The following is a 16,921-nucleotide window of genomic DNA, read 5'->3' as shown; positions in this document are numbered from 1 at the left end:
GAGTTGGAACTTGACTCTGCTGTCTCAGACATGCGTGTGCGCACACACGCCCACACACACACCTTTCCGCCGGAGCCCAAGTGAAAGCGAGGTATTTGCACTGAGCAGCCTAGCAGGATATCCCGGGCCCTGCTTACAAAGTGACAGTTCAGGACGTGCGAGACTCCCTCACCAAAAGGAGGCTCAGCAGAAGCCCCTCCCAACCTGGGCCTGGCCTCAGGAGCTCCACCCGCCCGCACACTGAACTGAGCCCTCTCTGCCTCTCGCCAGGCCCTCGACGGCTTCCTCATGGCGGTCACGGAAGACGGCTGTGTTTTCTATGTCTCTCCCACGGTCCAGGACTACCTGGGATTCCATCAGGTGAGTGGTTCTCTTTGAGTTGAGTAGTTAGGAGCGAGGTGGGGCCACATTATGCGAATCTCTGTGGGGTGACTGTGGGAACCCAGGTTTCAGTCCTGCACAGACACACTGCATCCCCACCTGAGCCTTCCCAAAACACTGGCTTCCTCAACCTGGTGGAAGGTGACCACACTCTGGAAAAGGAGAATTACCAGGCATTTTGAGGTCTGTTGGACAGAAGGTGTGGTCACCCGAGTATCTCCTAGGGACCCTGCCACTTCTCCAGTCAGGGGGCTCCAGACCTTAAAACTGTCTCAGGTTCAGAAACTGAGCAAAGGATGATCACTTCTCAAGGAGGTGATGGCCCTCAGCCTCCTGGGCCTCCATCCTTACCTTCTTTTGAACATGTTAAGCAGCATCGTTGCTGGCTGCCCATCACTGTTCCCTAAGGACATTGTGCTCTGCAACCACCTCCTCAGCCCCCAAGGCCCAAGGTGCCCCTCTGGCCTTGCTGGTGGTCACTGACTAAAGCCCACTGACTTATGGTCAATAAGTGCTGCCACCTGGCCTCTGGTACCTCATGGCTTCGTCATCCCGGTGGACGTTAATGAGCCCAATCAGGTGCCTTCCTCTCTGCCATCAGCTCTGACCACAGAGCACAGTCACCAAGCTTCTCAGGGATGCCAGGCCCTCCACTGGCGCACCTCCGTGGCCTTGGGGAGCACTGGCTCTGGCCTCCCATGGCTGTCACTTCTGGACCTGTTTCCCTCAGCCTTTTTGTCCCTTCCTCTGCCCTCTGCCTGGAGAAGGAAATGGCAACCCACTCCAGTATTCTTGCCTGGAAAATCCCATGGACAGAGGAGCCTGGTGAGCCATAGTCCATAGGGTCGCAAAGAGTCAGCCAGGACTGAGCACGCACTGCCCTCTGCCACCTCACTGGCCATTGGCTTTTTCCAGCTTCTAAGGGCCCGCCTGCCCCCAACAATAGGTTCATCCCATTTCTTGGGGTCCTTGCCAGGGTGTGAAATTCTGTGTTCTGAGAATTCTGATCTGACCACTGGGAGGAAGTGGTAAGCCTGTGGAGCGGCTCCAAGGAAGTGTCTCAAGGCCAAAGGCCAGCCCTCAAGGCCAAAGGCCAGCCCTCAAGGCCCAGCTGCCCCTTGGAGGAGCCCTGTCTCCCAGGACACATCTGCCTCAGAGCCACTGTCCCATGGACTTCAGTGAACAGAGGCCTGAGGGCCAGTGGGAGACCTGAGGGTTGTCTCCACAATCCCACTGAAGCAAGACATTCCATGCCTCACAGACCTGTTCTGCAGCCTGAAAACCCACATGGCTAATGCCTGACTCACCAGGAGCAAGTGAGGGGCTTGATAAATGCCATGGCAACAGATGGTTTTCTAAAAGCCAGGCAGCAAAAAGACTCAGGACCCCGCTCTTCACCACAGCACATTCCCACGCAGGGCGCAGCCTGCCCACTAGCGGATCTGGGACAACCCACCCCCTACTTGTGATGAAAAGACACACAGGAATTTTTAGTCTTTTCACTTTTCCTTTCAAAAAAGTGTCAGTCAGTTCCAGTCTGTGGCAGCTGGTTCTCAGCTGAAACTCTGGAAGGAGTTTTATTTGGCAAAACAGAACTGAGACCCTGAGCTCAGCACAGCCACACCACCCACATGCAGCTTCCTGAGGCATTTGTCCTCGCTGAGGACAAGCGTGACTGAGGAAGGTATAGGAACAGGGACCCTTATAAAATAAAGGGCTTCCAAAGGAAAGAAAAAAACCAAACCTGGGTAAAGCCCTTGATCTCAGAGAAACCCCTCGCTTGGTGCAGGGAATGTTGAGTGTGGAGCAGTGCCTTGCTGAGAGGCTTTCCTCCCCAGAGCCTGCAGGAGCAAAGAGCAGATGGCAAGACGAGTGACAGCCACAGGGAGACAGGAGGGCAGTCAGGGCAGGGGGGGTAAGGAGTGGCCCCTGCCTCCGTGCACAGCCCCCCAACACCAGTGCTGGGTTTTCTAGAGGAGGGAGCACAAGCATGTGTGGGGGCCATGCTTTCCCAGGGCCCATTCACTCTTCCAGGCTCTTTTCTGTTCACCCTGAAGTGTCTGAAGCTTCCCTCAGTCTCAGCCCCAGGCTGCCATCGGTCAAGATCTCATAAAGCACTCTCTCCATCAGCTCCCCTCAGGCTTTCCCTGTAACCTGCGGTCTTCCCCCACCCGAGTTTCCCCTCTGCTAGCCTGGAGGCCCTTTTGCCAGGCCCTTCCTTGTCTCCATCCTTTCAGAGATTACACTAGATCTTTGTAATATGTATCACCATAACCACATACTAGGTGGAGATGCTCCTGCAAAGTTATTTTCACAGATTTTCATGGCAGACAGCGGTTACATACAAGCAGCTGCTGGCAATCATGCTGTGTAGGCAGTGGAAGTGCAGGAGGAGAAGGAAAAAGTATGTATTTTGGATAGAAGTTAGCCCAGTAAAAATTTTTACTGTTGACAGAAAGCTTTCAATTGCACTTAATTCCTCTCAAAGGTCAAGAAGAATTCCAAAGTATACCTAAATATAACATAAGTTAATAAATTATTAACCACAGGCAAGGGTAGACTGAAGGACAAGGAAGCCTGGCGTGCTGCAGTCCATGGGGTTGCAAAGAGTCAGACATGACTTAGCAACTGATCAGCAACAACAAAGGGGAGACAGACTCACTAAATTTTAATCAAACCTATTTTATTTTCAAGGAGTACATAAGACTTCTCAAGGCAAACTGGCTTGGAGACTAACATTCTCTCTATGTGTAAAAGACTCCCAAAATCTGCGTTGAGACAGGATACTTTAATTCTCTTTCATGTTCAAGTCACCATACCAGTTCAGTTCAGTCGTTCAGTCATGTCTGACTCTTTGCAACCCCATGGACTGCAGCACGCCAGGTTTCCCTGTCTGTTCATCACCAACTCAAACTCATGTCCATCAAGTTGGTGATGCCATCCAGCCAGCTCATCCTCTGTTGTCCCCTTCTCCTCCTGCCTTCAATCTTTCCCAGCATCAGGGTCTTTTCCAATGAGTCAGCTGTTCACATCAGGTGGCCAAAATGTTGGAGTTTCAGCTTCAGCATCAGTCCTTCCAGTGAATACTCAGGGTTGGTTGTCTTTAGGATTGACTGGTTTGATCTCCTTGCAGTTCAAGGGACTCTCAAGAGTCTTCTACAACACCACAGTTCAAAAGCATCGATTCTTCAGCACTCAGCTTTCTTTATAGTCCAACTCTCACATCCTTGCATGACGACTGAAAAAACCATAGCTTTGACCAGACAGACCTTTGTTGGCAAAGGAATGTCTCTGCTTTTTAATATGCTGTCTAGGTTTGTCGTAGCTTTTGTTTCAAGGAGCAGGAGTCTTTTAATCTCGTGGCTGCAGTCACCATCTGCAGTGATTTTGGAGCACAAAAAAATAAATTCTCTCACTGTTTCCATTATTTTCCCCTCTATTTGCCATGAAGTGATGGGACTGGATGCCATGATCTTAGTTATTTAATGTTGAGCAAACTTTTTCACTCTCTTCTTTCACTTTCATCAAAGGCTCTTTAGTTCTTTTTCACTTTCTGCCATAGGGTGATGTCACCTACATATCTGAGGTTATTAATATTTCTCCTGGAAATCTTGATTCCAGCTTGTGCTTCATCCAGTCCTGCATTTTTCATGACGCATTTTGCCTGTAAGTTAAATAAGCAGGATGACAATATATAGTCTTGATGTACTCCTTCCCCGATTTGGAACCAGTCTGTTGTTCCACTTCCAGTTCTAACTGTTGCTTCTTGACCCATTTCTTTTGAGGTTAGATTGACATTTATATCCACTCATCTCCTCTAATAAGTGATGGAACAAACTTGAGTCTCCCTGGAAATGAAAGTTTTGTTCAAATTCAATTGGATTTGGTCATCCAGAAGAGCTGGCTTCCAGGAGAGCTTCAGGCCAGCTCTTGGTGCCGTTTCAGTGGCTTCTGCAGGTGCTCCACTTCAGGCATCCCCCTGCTGCTGGTTTGTGACTCATCTCCTCTCCAATCACTCCTTCCCACTGACCCCAGGAACTGCCACCCTTCCAAGACACAGTACAGGGTTGGCCTCCAACACCATGGGTGATGTTTTCTGGATCTGGGGACAGCAGCAGCCTAGAAAGACGGGCTGAGCAAGATCAGAAGGGGGACGAAGGTTAGGGTGAGGGAGCACATGGCCAGCCACCAGCTCAGGAAGGGGTGTGGGCAGGTGAGGCAAGGAGGCCTAGGAGGATGTCAGAGGGGCTGGCATGGCTCAGGGACATGGGAAGTGAATAGGTCACTCCTAGTCTCAGGAAGGCAGGAAGCAGCCCCAGGAGGGTGACGGGGATTCTTGGTCTTTGCAGTCAGACGTCATCTATCAGAGCGTGTTTGAGCTGATCCACAAGGAGGACAGAGCCACGTTCCAGAGCCAGTTCCTCTGGCCTCCAGACACCACTCCCACCAGCAGAGCAGAGCAGGACACCCGCTGTAAGTTACCACGGCTCAGAAGGGCTAGAGCCCGAAATCAACCCTGTCTGTGTTTCAGGAGTCCCTGATGAAGAAATAGGACCAGGAATTTAGACTTTCTCAGCTCACAGTACTGATCACATACACATGCCTCAGGTACATGAGGGTACATGGTACATACAGGTACATGGAGTGCGGGATAGGGCCAGGACCTGCATGGGAGTCAGGCAGTGTGCTGGCACAGGACTCTGCCTCTTCTACACCTTCTCACACCTGTGGCCTCATCTGATCCTCCGAGTGACTGGGAAACATGCACGGGGCATGACTTGCTGTTGTCTTTACACCAGGAGGGTGCAGGAAGGGATAGCCTACTGTTTGGTTCCCCTGTGTATCCCCGAGGCCTAGAACAGTGCCTGAGACAGTAGCACTCAGTAAGGGTTAGTCCCTTAAATGAGTGTAAGGATGAGACTGAGGTTTGCCCAGATGGATCCAACTGTGAGTGACAAGACTCACGCTGGAGCGAACATCCTGCTGCCCAGGGAGGTGCATCCCTGAACAACGATCAAGCTGGTGGGGGGGCTCATATCTGTGCCTGGCCACATGTCATACTGCTGACTGATGGGATACCACAGGCAAAAAGCAACACTGTTGTTCACAAGTCAATGCCATTTTGTAAATCCAGATACAGGCCCACTCTCCAAGGATTTAGAGAACATTTAATGCATTCACCCAGCACGCAAGGCTCTTCTGTTTTGTTGTGAAGCGTGGCCAGAAAAGAATGAAATATTCAAGACAGATGTTTCACTTGGGAAAAGAATGAAGTAATGCACCAGTGTTTGCACAGTAATAATGATTTCCTTTTTGCAGTAGACAGCCTAAAATACTAAAGAGGGATGAACTTAAAGTATGGTTGTACAGCCTTGCGACATGCAGCTTTATTTCAATTCAGCTCTGGCTGCTCTGATCCTGATCCTGCTCTTGTTGAAGCCAGCCCCCACCGAAGACAGTCCACACAGACTCCATCTCCACCAGCTTAAGTCCAGGGGCTAAAGTCACTTGATGAAATACATCACTATTTTCTTTTTCTTTCCCATCAGATTATCAGCTCCTTGAAGGGGGGAATCTTGTCCTCAGCACTGAGCTTCGTGCCTCTGTGTGGGCTCCTTCTGTGCCTCTACCTCTGTCCATTCTGAGTGGCAAGGGTCACGAGGACAAGGAACAAAGGTCTGAAGTTCAGACTTCTGTATATTTCCTGATACTGCCAAGCTTAAATTATGTCCTTAACAACGAATACTCTGAAAGTTTGCATATAACTTCATACTTTAAATTTTCTTTTAATCCTTTACATCCTTGCAGTAGCAGAAACCATACAGTGGTCTCAGTTCAGTCGTTCAGTCATGTCCGACTCTTTGTGACACCAAGGACTATACAGTCTATGGAATTCTCCATGCCAGAGTACTGGAGTGGGTAGCTGTTCCCTTCTCCAGGGGATCTTCCCAACCCAGGGATCGAACCTAGGTCTCCTGCATTGCAGGCAGATTTTTTGCCAGCTGAGCTACCAGGGAAGCCCTTAGTTTAATAACAGTGCTATAAATATGCCAGAAAAATGCCTAAAGACCACCCACCTAAACCAGCTTCAAGTGGATGCATGCTTTATACATGCGTGTATATTAAGGGTGTACCATGTACTAGGGCTTCCCAAGTGGCTCAGTGGTAAAGAGTCCTCCTGCCAACGCAGGAGACGTGGGTTCAATCCCTGGGTCGGGAAGATCTGCTGGAGATGGAAGTAGCAACCCACTCCCCTATTCTTGCCTGGGAAATCCCATGGACAGAGGAGTCTGGCGGGCTACAGTCTGTGGGTGGCAAAAAGAGTTGGACATACCTTAGTGACTAAAATACCACCATGTGCTAGACACTGGACTAGGGGCTTTATCAAATGAGATTAAGAAAGAACAGTAGTAAAATTTATCAAATCACACTCTGATTAAGCCTTTCCCTTCATTCTTCCCATTAAACATTTAAGTTGCCAGACTATTGCTAAACTATTGTTATTCTTCTGCAGAATTTAAGTCTAGATAAATCAATTTTCATGTGACACAGGGAAAACTAGTATTACCAGTGTAAACGTAATCTGACTTGTCAGGTTAAGAATTACAGAAAAACAGAACAGACTTGGGGTTTTCATCCTTGACTTCCTAATGAAGCGTAGATGGTTCTTAGATGGATTTTTAACCCCAAGAGTATCCTCTTACTACCCTTTGAGAAGACTTGCCTGAAAACTCCTGGGACAGGAAAGAGATGAGGCTGAACTAGCCCCCACCAAAAAACAGGTGAAAAGCAGAAAGTGCTTTTTCCTGGTAGGTTACATGATCATGTCACTTTTCTGTGCACAGCATTTTCTTTTCCTTACAAGTGGCAGTAACTGACGTTCACTGCAGAAAATAGGAATGAGGAAAATGATCATTTCTACTCCATTTGGTTCATCCCTTCATTCAACTAATGTGTTCTGAGTGCCCGTTATGTGCCAGGCTATGTTCCAGGTGTTAGGCATAAAGCAGTGAGCAAAAGAGATAAAGTTCCTCTTCCAGTGGAGCCTAAATATAATGAATAGCTACGGACCATTTCTGGTGGGATAGAGTACCAAGAAGAAACTAAAATTACGTAAGGAGAGACCAAAGTTACCAGGTGGGCATGCTGCCATTTAAAGAGGTATGGATAAATGGGAGTGAGCAGTGCAGGTGAAAGAACAGCAGAAGTGCACTCAGCATAGGACACAGCTGAGGGAAGGCAAGGAGGCCGCTGAGAAGGGCACAGAGAGCGAGGGGAGGACAGAAGGAGATGCAGGAGCAGCCAAACCATGCAGGCCGCTCGAGACTTTGAGGTGAGAAGTCAGTGGAGAGTTCTGAGCAGAGAAGCGACGTGATCTGACCTATTGTGCTGAGTGGAGGACAGACCATCGTGGGCAAGAGTGGAAGCCGGGACACCAGTTAGAAGGCCAAGGCAAAGTTAAAACAGGGAAAAAATGATGAATGTAGCAGCCAGTTTATACAGAGGTTACAACATGCCAGGCATTATTCCAAGTGCTTTATATACATACATGTGTTTAATTATCATTACAACCTTGTTAAGTCAGATAAGAATATTAAAGCCCACAGAGAGGTTAAATAACTCTCCCAGGGTCACACAACAGGTGAAGCTTCAGTCTTCATGCTCTTGACCACCAAGGTTTTTCCCCAGCTGATAAGGGGGAGATGTATCCCCAGACGATGACTGCCCGGCACAGTAAAAGTGGAAGTGGTGAGAAGTAGTTGTTTCCAAGGTATATTTCAACAGTAGAGCCAATAAAGTTGCTGGATATATATGTTATGCACTTCCCTGGGGGTTCAGACAATAAAGAATCTGCCTGCAATGCAGGAGCCCCCAGTTTGATCCACAGGTCGGGAAGATCCCGTGGAGAAGGAAAGGACAACCCACTCCAGTATTCTTGCCTGGAGAATTCTATGAATGAGGAGCCTGGCGGGCTACAGTCCATGGGATTGCAAAGAGTCGGGCACAACTGAGCGACTAATACTTAGGTGCATCATCCTCTATTTTTATCTTGATTCTCATGACAGTGTAAGGCAGGTAAGCCTGCAGGAGTGCTAGGATCCTCTGATGAGAGAAAGCCAGCCTGAGTGGCTGATCACGGTCAGTCTACTGGAGAAGGGGAAGCTTCACTTGGCCATAGGGCTTGTGACTCCCCATTATCTCCACCCACCAGCTTCTTCCAAGACTACAGATGTCTCAGCTCCAAGATAGTGACTTTTCTGATGAAGACTCTTCATTTGTCTCTGTCTTCCCAGCTCTACCTGGGAAGAAGTTTTGTTCACTTGGTGGCACCTCCAGTGACAGCCTGCAGCATCTGTCCTTGGAGGAACCCTCTTACCTTGAGAGAAGCTTTGTCTGTCGGTTCCGCTGCCTACTGGACAATTCTTCTGGGTTTCTGGTAATCACACTGTACTTAGAGTGTCAGGAACTTCTTAAACAGATGTATGGCTCTATTTGGATGGAACACTGCCCAAGGGTTGGACCAGGCTTCCTCACCATCCCAGAAAGGCCTTCTGGCCTTCAGCTCACTACCATTTCAGAGGGTCAGACTGTTTAAGATACAGTTGTCTTTTGAAACTTCCTCTGCCTAGTTAAGACTTGGGATATATTTGCTTGGGATTTACACTTGTTACCTCTGGTAGGGCTTCCCAGGTGGCACTAGTGCCACCTGCCAATGCAAGAGACGGAGGTTCGATTCCTGGGTCAGAAAGATCCCCTGGAGGAGAGAACAGCAATCCACTCCAGCAATCTTGCCTGGAGAATCCCACAGAGGAGTCTGGCAGGCTAAAGTCCATAGGGTCGCAGAGTCGGGCATGACTGAAGCGACTCAGCACACACGCACGTTACCTCTAATACAACCCAAAGTGGGGAATCCCAGGTGAACTCAGGATATTCACATCCACCTTCCTCACCATCACCAAAATAAGCTGACAATGCCTACCAACCCCTGGAACTGAATACCCTCTCACAGCTCAATTGACTATATACTCTGCAGCTCTGTTCTTTTTTTTTTTTAAGAGACTGCATGAGTCAGGGCACTGAGGGAGGATGGAGAAGCCATGAAAAATGATCAGGACCTGATGAGCAGAGCAGAAGAATGAGGAGGCTCCAAAACTGAGCAAGCCTGTGCTCTGTGGAAAGGGGAGGAAGGAGGAAGGAATCCTGCCTGTTCAACCCCAAGGATACTGGACACTCTGAGTTCCAGAGGGGGAATTTAGGTCCACTGTTTTAGCTACTTAACAGTCTCTTCTCCCTGCTCATTGTTTGGAGGGGTCTTCTTTTTCTAGGAGTTGAATTTCCATGGCCATCTTAAATTCCTCCCTGCGAAGAACAATAGCTCAGAAGATGGCATCCCCACATCTCCTCAACTCACCCTGTTTGCTGTGGCAACACCTCGCCAGCCATTCACCATCGTGGAGCTCCAAAACAAAACTGTATTTTTCCAAACAAAACACAAATTGGACTTCACACCAATAGCTTGTGATTCCAGGTACATCCCTGTGACCAGAAATCATGACTCATAGAGACCTGAGAATGCTTTGACTAGTTATGGCCAAAATCCTAGGTCTAGAAGCAAAGGAAAGTCAAGAACAATTGTCCAATCCTGTCCAAATGGGTTCTGCAAAGTGAGTCGGTAGGAAATATGCTGTTTATAGGGGCAATGTAGCAAATTTTCCACACAGGAGTATGGGGTTTGGGTCAGAGTGATGCACATAGCAAATCCTGGACAATCCCTCAAAGACTTCCAGAAACAGATCATAGTGAAACTCCTAGAGGTCCCACTATGAAATCTAATTAACTAGGTTTGACTCAAATGTTCCTAGATTTATTTGACTGTTGATCTTTCTTGGGTAAACATTAATCAACATGCTTCAGTACCAACGCCTCTTAGAACAAGTTCTAGAAAGCACTGGTTTAAGAACATGTGACCCAATATATCCTTAGTACTATGACTTGCAAGTTTTAGGGGACTCACAGAGCCCTCTGATGAAAGTTGTGGAACTTGAGAAAAAGTCCGCTGATTCTCCTATATGAACAATTTTAAATCCAGCGAGGCAAACAAAAATAGGCTTAAAACAATTTTGGGATACCTGTGTGGCACAAGGATCTAAGAGGGCACCACAACCTTTTCAGTGTGGAAGCTGCTTACAGGTCCTGCCCTAGTCCTGCTGTGGGACAGCTGCCCCCTCTGAACCCAGAGTGTCCTTGGCACTTGAGTCCAGGGTGAGATCCGCTGGGCGAACACAGGTCTTGCTTCAGAGGACCGAGTAGGGCAGTGAATGTTCCTTTCCACTTCAAGACTGGGAGGTCAGGCTGTGACGTCTCCTCTGCAGAGGCAAGGTGGTCCTGGGCTACACCGACAGCGAACTCTGCAGGCGTGGATCCGGCTACCAGTTCATCCACGCGGCCTACGCCATGTACTGCGCGGAGAATCACATGCGCAGTGAGTTTTGGAGGCGCCCCAGTCCACCCCGGGGCCGGGCAAGCTGGAGGTTCCACACGTCTCCGGGGCTCCCGGCGGCCCGCTGCCCCTCGCGCGGGGCAGGTTCCCAGGCTCCCGGGGTGGGCAGGGTGCGGCCCAGCTCCACAGCGAGCGTGCCCCTCTCTCTGCAGTGATGCAGACAGGAGAGAGCGGGCTCACGGTGTTCCGGCTGCTCACCAAGCAGGCCGGCTGGCTGTGGGTGCAGTCCAATGCCCACCTGGTGTTCCGCGGCGGCCGACCTGAATGCATCATCGCGCGACAGCAGGCCCTGACGTAAGTGAGAGGCCCGCAGTAAACGAGGCCCAGTTATTAGAGAAAGCGGGACACGAGAGTAAGTTAACACCCAGATGTAGCGGAGGACTCTGCTGTAAGGAGGGCCGGAAGTGGGGGCCCTGCCGGAAGTGGGGGCCCTGCCGGAAGTGGGGACCTGCCGGAAGTGAGGGCCCTGCCGGAAGAGAGGGAAGTGTGCCCTGTGAGCTGGGCTCCTTCTCCCCAGTGAGCCCGGCCACCTCTGAGGTGCTCCGTATCCTGCAGTTTTTCTCCAGCTCTTTGACTTTGTACAAGAGGCTAGCATGGCCCTCAGTTTCTGCAAGCGTAGAGTGGATAGAGTACTCCACTGGGGGTGGTCGTGGGCAGTGAATGCATAGGAACCAGCTGGAGTTGGGACGCCGGCTGGTGGAGTCTGGGAAGCAGAGTCTGGCACGAGAACTCGTGCGTGGCTTTGGGCGCCTCTCCATTGAGCAGTAAATCCAAGCATGTACATGGACGCTTTTCCCCTGAAGGAACCCCAGAGGGCCTTCTCTGCGTCTGCTCCCCCAGGTGGGCTTGCTCCTCGTCTTCCTTGATCACCGGTTTTCACCCTCATGTCTCGTCAGGCCGGTACCAAAATGGCTGCTCACATTGAGACCCTGAATACTAGTTCCAAAGAATTCTTGGAATCTATTTGCCCAGAATTCAGTTTCATATAGAATCTGCCATCAGCTATACTGAAAGGATGTTACTGTGCTCCATTGCACTGTGCAGAAATCTACTTGCCTCTCCTCAGAGATGCCGTTCCTTCAACCTGATTTCTCCACTCCCTGCTTCCCTTCTTCTGCGAATCTGTGATGCGTGGCTTTGCAAGGAGGAGGGAAATCAAAGCCTCTTCAGTGGGGCAGCCTGAGTACAAGTCCGGGACACTTCCTGAGTAACACGGCATCTGCCCCCTCACTTCAGGAAGACCAGGGTTTCACGTTTAATCCTCCATGCCCACCTCTTTGTTGCTCCACAACATACTTTGTGATGTGCATACAAATAAGAGTCTAGTTTTTTGTTTGTTTGTGTGTGTGTGTGTGTTTTATGTTGCTAGCATGTCAGACAACAGAGAGTTCTCTTCCAACTTGTGAATCTGCATGGCTGGACCCCATTTGGGTCTGTGGCATATTTTTATAAAGTGGATGGTCGGGATTCGAAATGTGGAAATGATGAAAGAACCCAAATAAGTTATCTGGCCCAGGTTTCATCAGCACTGTATTCTGGATCAGAGATCCAGTAATACCAAAATATGCCACATATAACAAACTCTTCGGCCTCTGAGCTTGCAGCCTCACTGAGAAATATTTAGGTCACTGGGAAATTCTGAGCCTGATTCCACCCTGCCCTCAGAAAAGCCTCTGAGCTTGCAGCCTCACTGAGAAATATTTAGGTCACTGGGAAATTCTGAGCCTGATTCCACCCTGCCCTCAGAAAAGCACTTAGTAAATGTGCCTCAATTTGCTGCCTTGCAAAAATAAGAGGGTCTTGGTGTGCATTTTCTATGAGTCTTACCAGCTATGTTATTCTTTGGATTCACTAAGCAAGAAGTTCAAGAACCAGCAGTTTGTTTAGTAATGTTTGTTTCACTAAGTGTGTAACGCTTGTTCTTTGTAGAAGCTGAAAAACATTGCAAAAGTGATATAAAAATCAGCTGTCATTCTACTAAGGGAAACTTGTCAGTATATTGGTGACGTACTGGTATATTTGGCACATATTTAAATTTCATACTTGAAATTATGTCCTATATATAGTTTTATGTCCTAATTTTTCCACATAAGAATAAATTAAAAGCAATTTCTCATATCAGAAGTAGCCATAATTATCTTGATAACTACATAATATATGAATACATCATGGCCCTTCATTAAATCTTAAAATTTTGGAGAGTTTTTCATTATTATGGAGATATTGTAGTGAACTGTCTGTATATAAATATCTGGTTGCTAGTCTGACTTCCTTAGAAGGATTCTCAAGATTAGAATTTTTAGGTCAAAGTGTTTAAACATTTCAAAAGCTCTTGATAACATTGTCAAATTGCTTTTCTTTTTTTTTTGTAATTAATTTATTTTTTATTGGAGGCAAATTATTTTACAATATTATATTGGTTGGTTTTGCCATACATTGACATGAATTCGCCCCGGGTTTACATAAGTTCCCCCTCCTGAACCCCCCTCCCACCTCCCTCCTCCCTTTATCCTCCCTCTGGGTCATCCCCGCATGCCATCCCCGAGCATCCTATAACATGCATTGACCCTGAACTAGTGATTCGTTTCACATATGACAACATACGTGTTTCAATGCCATTCTCCCAAATCATCCCACCCTCACCCTCTCCCATAGAGTCCCAAAGACTGTTCTATACATCTGTGTCTCTTTTGCTGTCTCGTATACAAGGTTATCATTTGCATCTTTCTAAATTCCATATATATGCGTTAGTATACTGTATTGGTGTTTTTCTTTCTGACTTACTTCACTCTGTATAATAGGCTCCAGTTTCATCCACCTCATTAGAACTGATTCAAATGTATTCTTTTTAATGGCTGAATAATACTCCATTGTGTATATGTACCAAAGCTTTCTTATCCATTCGTCTGCACATGGACATCTAGGTTGCTTCCATGTCCTGGCTATTATAAACAGTGCTGCAATGAACATTGGAGTACATGTGTCTCTTTCAATTCTGGTTTCCTCGGTGTGTATGCCCAGGAGTGCGATTGCTGGATCATATGGCAGTTCTATTTCCAGTTTTTTGAGGAATCTCCACACTGTCCTCCATAGTGGCTGTACTAGTTTGCATTCCCACCAACAGTGTAAGAGGGTTCCTTTCTCTCCACATCCTCTCCAGCATTTATTGCATGTAAACTTTTGGGTAGCAGCCATTCTGACTTGTGTGAAATGGTATCTCATTGTGGTTTTGATTTGCATTTCTCTGATTATGAGGGATGTTGAGCATTTTTTCATGTGTTTGTTAGCCATCTTTATGTCTTCTTTGGAGAAATGTCTGTTTAGTTCTTTGGCCCATTTTTTGATTGGGTCATTTATTTTTCTGGAATTGAGCTGCAGGAGCTGGTTGTATATTTTTGAGATTAATCCTTTATCCGTTGCTTCATTTGCTATTATTTTCTCCCATTCTGAAGGCTGTCTTTTCACCTTACTTATAGTTTCCTTTGCTGTGCAGAAGCTTTTGATTTTAATTAGGTCCCATTTGTTTATTTTTGCTTTTATTTCCAATATTCTGGGAGGTGGGTCATGGAGGATCCTGCTGTGATTTATGTCGGAGAGTGTTTTGCCTATGTTCTCCTCTAGGAGTTTTATAGTTTCTGGCCTTACATTTAGCTCTCTAATCCATTTTGAATTTATTTTGGTGTATGGTGTTAGGAAGTGTTCTAGTTTCATTCTTTTACAAGTGGCTGACCAGTTTTCCCAGCACCACTTGTTAAAGAGACTGTCTTTTCTCCATTTTATATTCTTGCCTCCTTTGTCAAAGATGAGGTGTCCATAGGTGTGTGGATTTATCTCTGGGCTTTCTATTTTGTTCCATTGATCTATATTTCTGTCTTTATGCCAGTACCATACTGTCTTGATGACTGTGTCTTTGTAGTAGAGCCTGAAGTCCGGCAGGTTAATTCCCCCAGTTCCATTTTTCTTCCTCAAGATTGCTTTGGCTATTCGAGGTTTTTTGTATTTCCATATAAATTGTGAGATTATTTGTCCTAGTTCTGTGAAAAATATCGTTGGTAGCTTGATAGGGATTGCATTGAATGTATAAATTACTTTGGGTAGTATACTCATTTTTACAATATTTATTCTTCCAATCCATGAACATGGTATATTTCTCCATCTATTAGTGTCCTCTTTGATTGCTTTCAGTAGTGTTTTATAGTTTTCTATGTACAAGTCTTTTGTTTCCTTAGGTAGATATATTCCTAAGTATTTAATTCTTTGCGTTGCAACAGTGAATGGAATAGTTTCCTTAATTTCTCTTTCTATTTTCTCATTATTAGTGTATAGGATTGGAGAAGGAAATGGCAACCCACTCCAGTGTTCTTGCCTGGAGAATCCCAGGGAAGGTGGAGCCTGGTGGGCTTCCGTCTATGGGGTCACACAGAGTCGGACACGACTGAAGTGACTTAGCAGCAGCAGCAGCAGCAGCAGCAGTGTATAGAAATGCAAGGGATTTCTGTGTGTTGATTTTATATCCTGCAACTTGACTGTAATCATTGATTAGCTCTAGTAGTTTTCTGGTAGAGTCTCTAGGGTTTTCTGTGTAGAGGATCATGTCATCAGCGAATAGTGAAAGTTTTACTTCTTCTTTTCCAATTTGTATTTCTTTTATGTCTTTTTCTGCTCTGATTGCTGTGGCCAAAACTTCCAGAACTATGTTGAATAGTAGTGGTGAGAGTGGGCACCCTTGTCTTGTTCCTGACTTTAGGGGAAATGCTTTCAGTTTTTCACCATTGAGGATAATGTTTGCTGTGGGTTTGTCATATATAGCTTTTATTATGTTGAGATATGTCCCTTCTATTCCCACTTTCTGGAGGGTTTTTATTATAAATGGATGTTGAATTTTGTCGAAGGCTTTCTCTGCATCTATTGAGATAATCATATGATTTTTATTTTTCAGTTTGTTAATGTGGTGTATTACGTTGATTGATTTGCGGATATTGAAGAATCCTTGCATTCCTGGGATAAAGCCCACTTGGTCATGATGTATGATCTTCTTAATGTGTTGTTGGATTCTGATTGCTAGAATTTTGTTAAGGATTTTTGCATCTATGTTCATCAGTGATATTGGCCTGTAGTTTTCTTTTTTTGTGGGGTCTTTACCAGGTTTTGGGATTAGGGTGATGGTGGCCTCATAGAACGAGTTTGGAAGTTTCCCTTCCTCAGCAATTTTCTGGAAGAGTTTGAGTAGAATAGGTGTTAGCTCTTCTCTAAATTTTTGGTAGAATTCAGCTGTGAAGCCGTCTGGACCTGGGCTTTTGTTTGCTGGAAGATTCTTGATTACAGCCTCTAGTTCTGTGTTTGTGATGGGTCTGTTCAGATTTTCTATTTCTTCCTGGTTCAGTTTTGGAAAGTTGTACTTTTCTAGGAATTTGTCCATTTCTTCTAGGTTATTCATTTTATTGCCATATAATTGCTGATAGTATTCTCTAATAATCCTTTGTATTTCTGTGTTGTCAGTTGTGATCTCTCCATTTTCATTTCTAATTTTATTGATTTGGTTCTTCTGCCTTTGTTTCTTGATGAGTCTGGCTAGTGGTTTGTCAATTTTATTTACCTTCTCGAAGAACCAGCTTTTGGCTTTGTTGATTTTTGCTATGGTCTCTTTTGTTTCTTTTGCATTTATCTCTGCCCTAATTTTTACAATTTCTTTCCTTCTACTGACCCTGGGGTTCTTCATTTCTTCCTTTTCTAGTTGCTTTAGATGTAGAGTTAGGTTATTTAGTTGACTTTTTTCTTGTTTCTTGATGTGTGCCTGTATTGCTATGAACTTCCCCCTTAGCGCTGCTTTTACAGTGTCCCAGAGGTTTTGGGTTGTTGTGTTTTCATTTTCATTCATTTCTATGCATATTTTGATTTCTCTTTTGATTTCTTCTATGATTTGTTCATTATTCAGCAGCGTGTTGTTCAGCCTCCATATGTTGGCATTTTTAATAGTTTTTCTCCTGTAATTGAGATCTAATCTTACTGCATTGTGGTCAGAAAAAATGCATGGAATGA

General features: G+C 46.2%; 1 protein-coding gene across 1 annotated transcript in view; it reads left to right on the top strand.

The window, feature by feature from the left end:
• Positions 1 to 16,921, top strand: part of LOC148778648 (uncharacterized) — a 74,248-nt gene that overhangs the window by 34,744 nt on the left and 22,583 nt on the right. The window contains exons 7-12 of the mRNA XM_088827819.1: positions 271 to 360; positions 4,731 to 4,854; positions 8,676 to 8,818; positions 9,708 to 9,910; positions 10,755 to 10,864; positions 11,035 to 11,176. Coding sequence (XP_088683945.1) covers positions 271 to 360; positions 4,731 to 4,854; positions 8,676 to 8,818; positions 9,708 to 9,910; positions 10,755 to 10,864; positions 11,035 to 11,176 — 812 coding nt within the window. The remainder of the gene's footprint in view (positions 1 to 270; positions 361 to 4,730; positions 4,855 to 8,675; positions 8,819 to 9,707; positions 9,911 to 10,754; positions 10,865 to 11,034; positions 11,177 to 16,921) is intronic.

The sequence above is a fragment of the Moschus berezovskii genome, chromosome 1, assembly GCF_049115385.1.
Source record: "Moschus berezovskii isolate FMDL1 chromosome 1, NW_MosBer_1.0, whole genome shotgun sequence".
NCBI classification, from domain to species: Eukaryota; Metazoa; Chordata; class Mammalia; order Artiodactyla; family Moschidae; genus Moschus; species Moschus berezovskii.
Note: the sequence above shows the minus strand (reverse complement) of the source record. Positions and strands in the feature narration are given on the sequence as shown.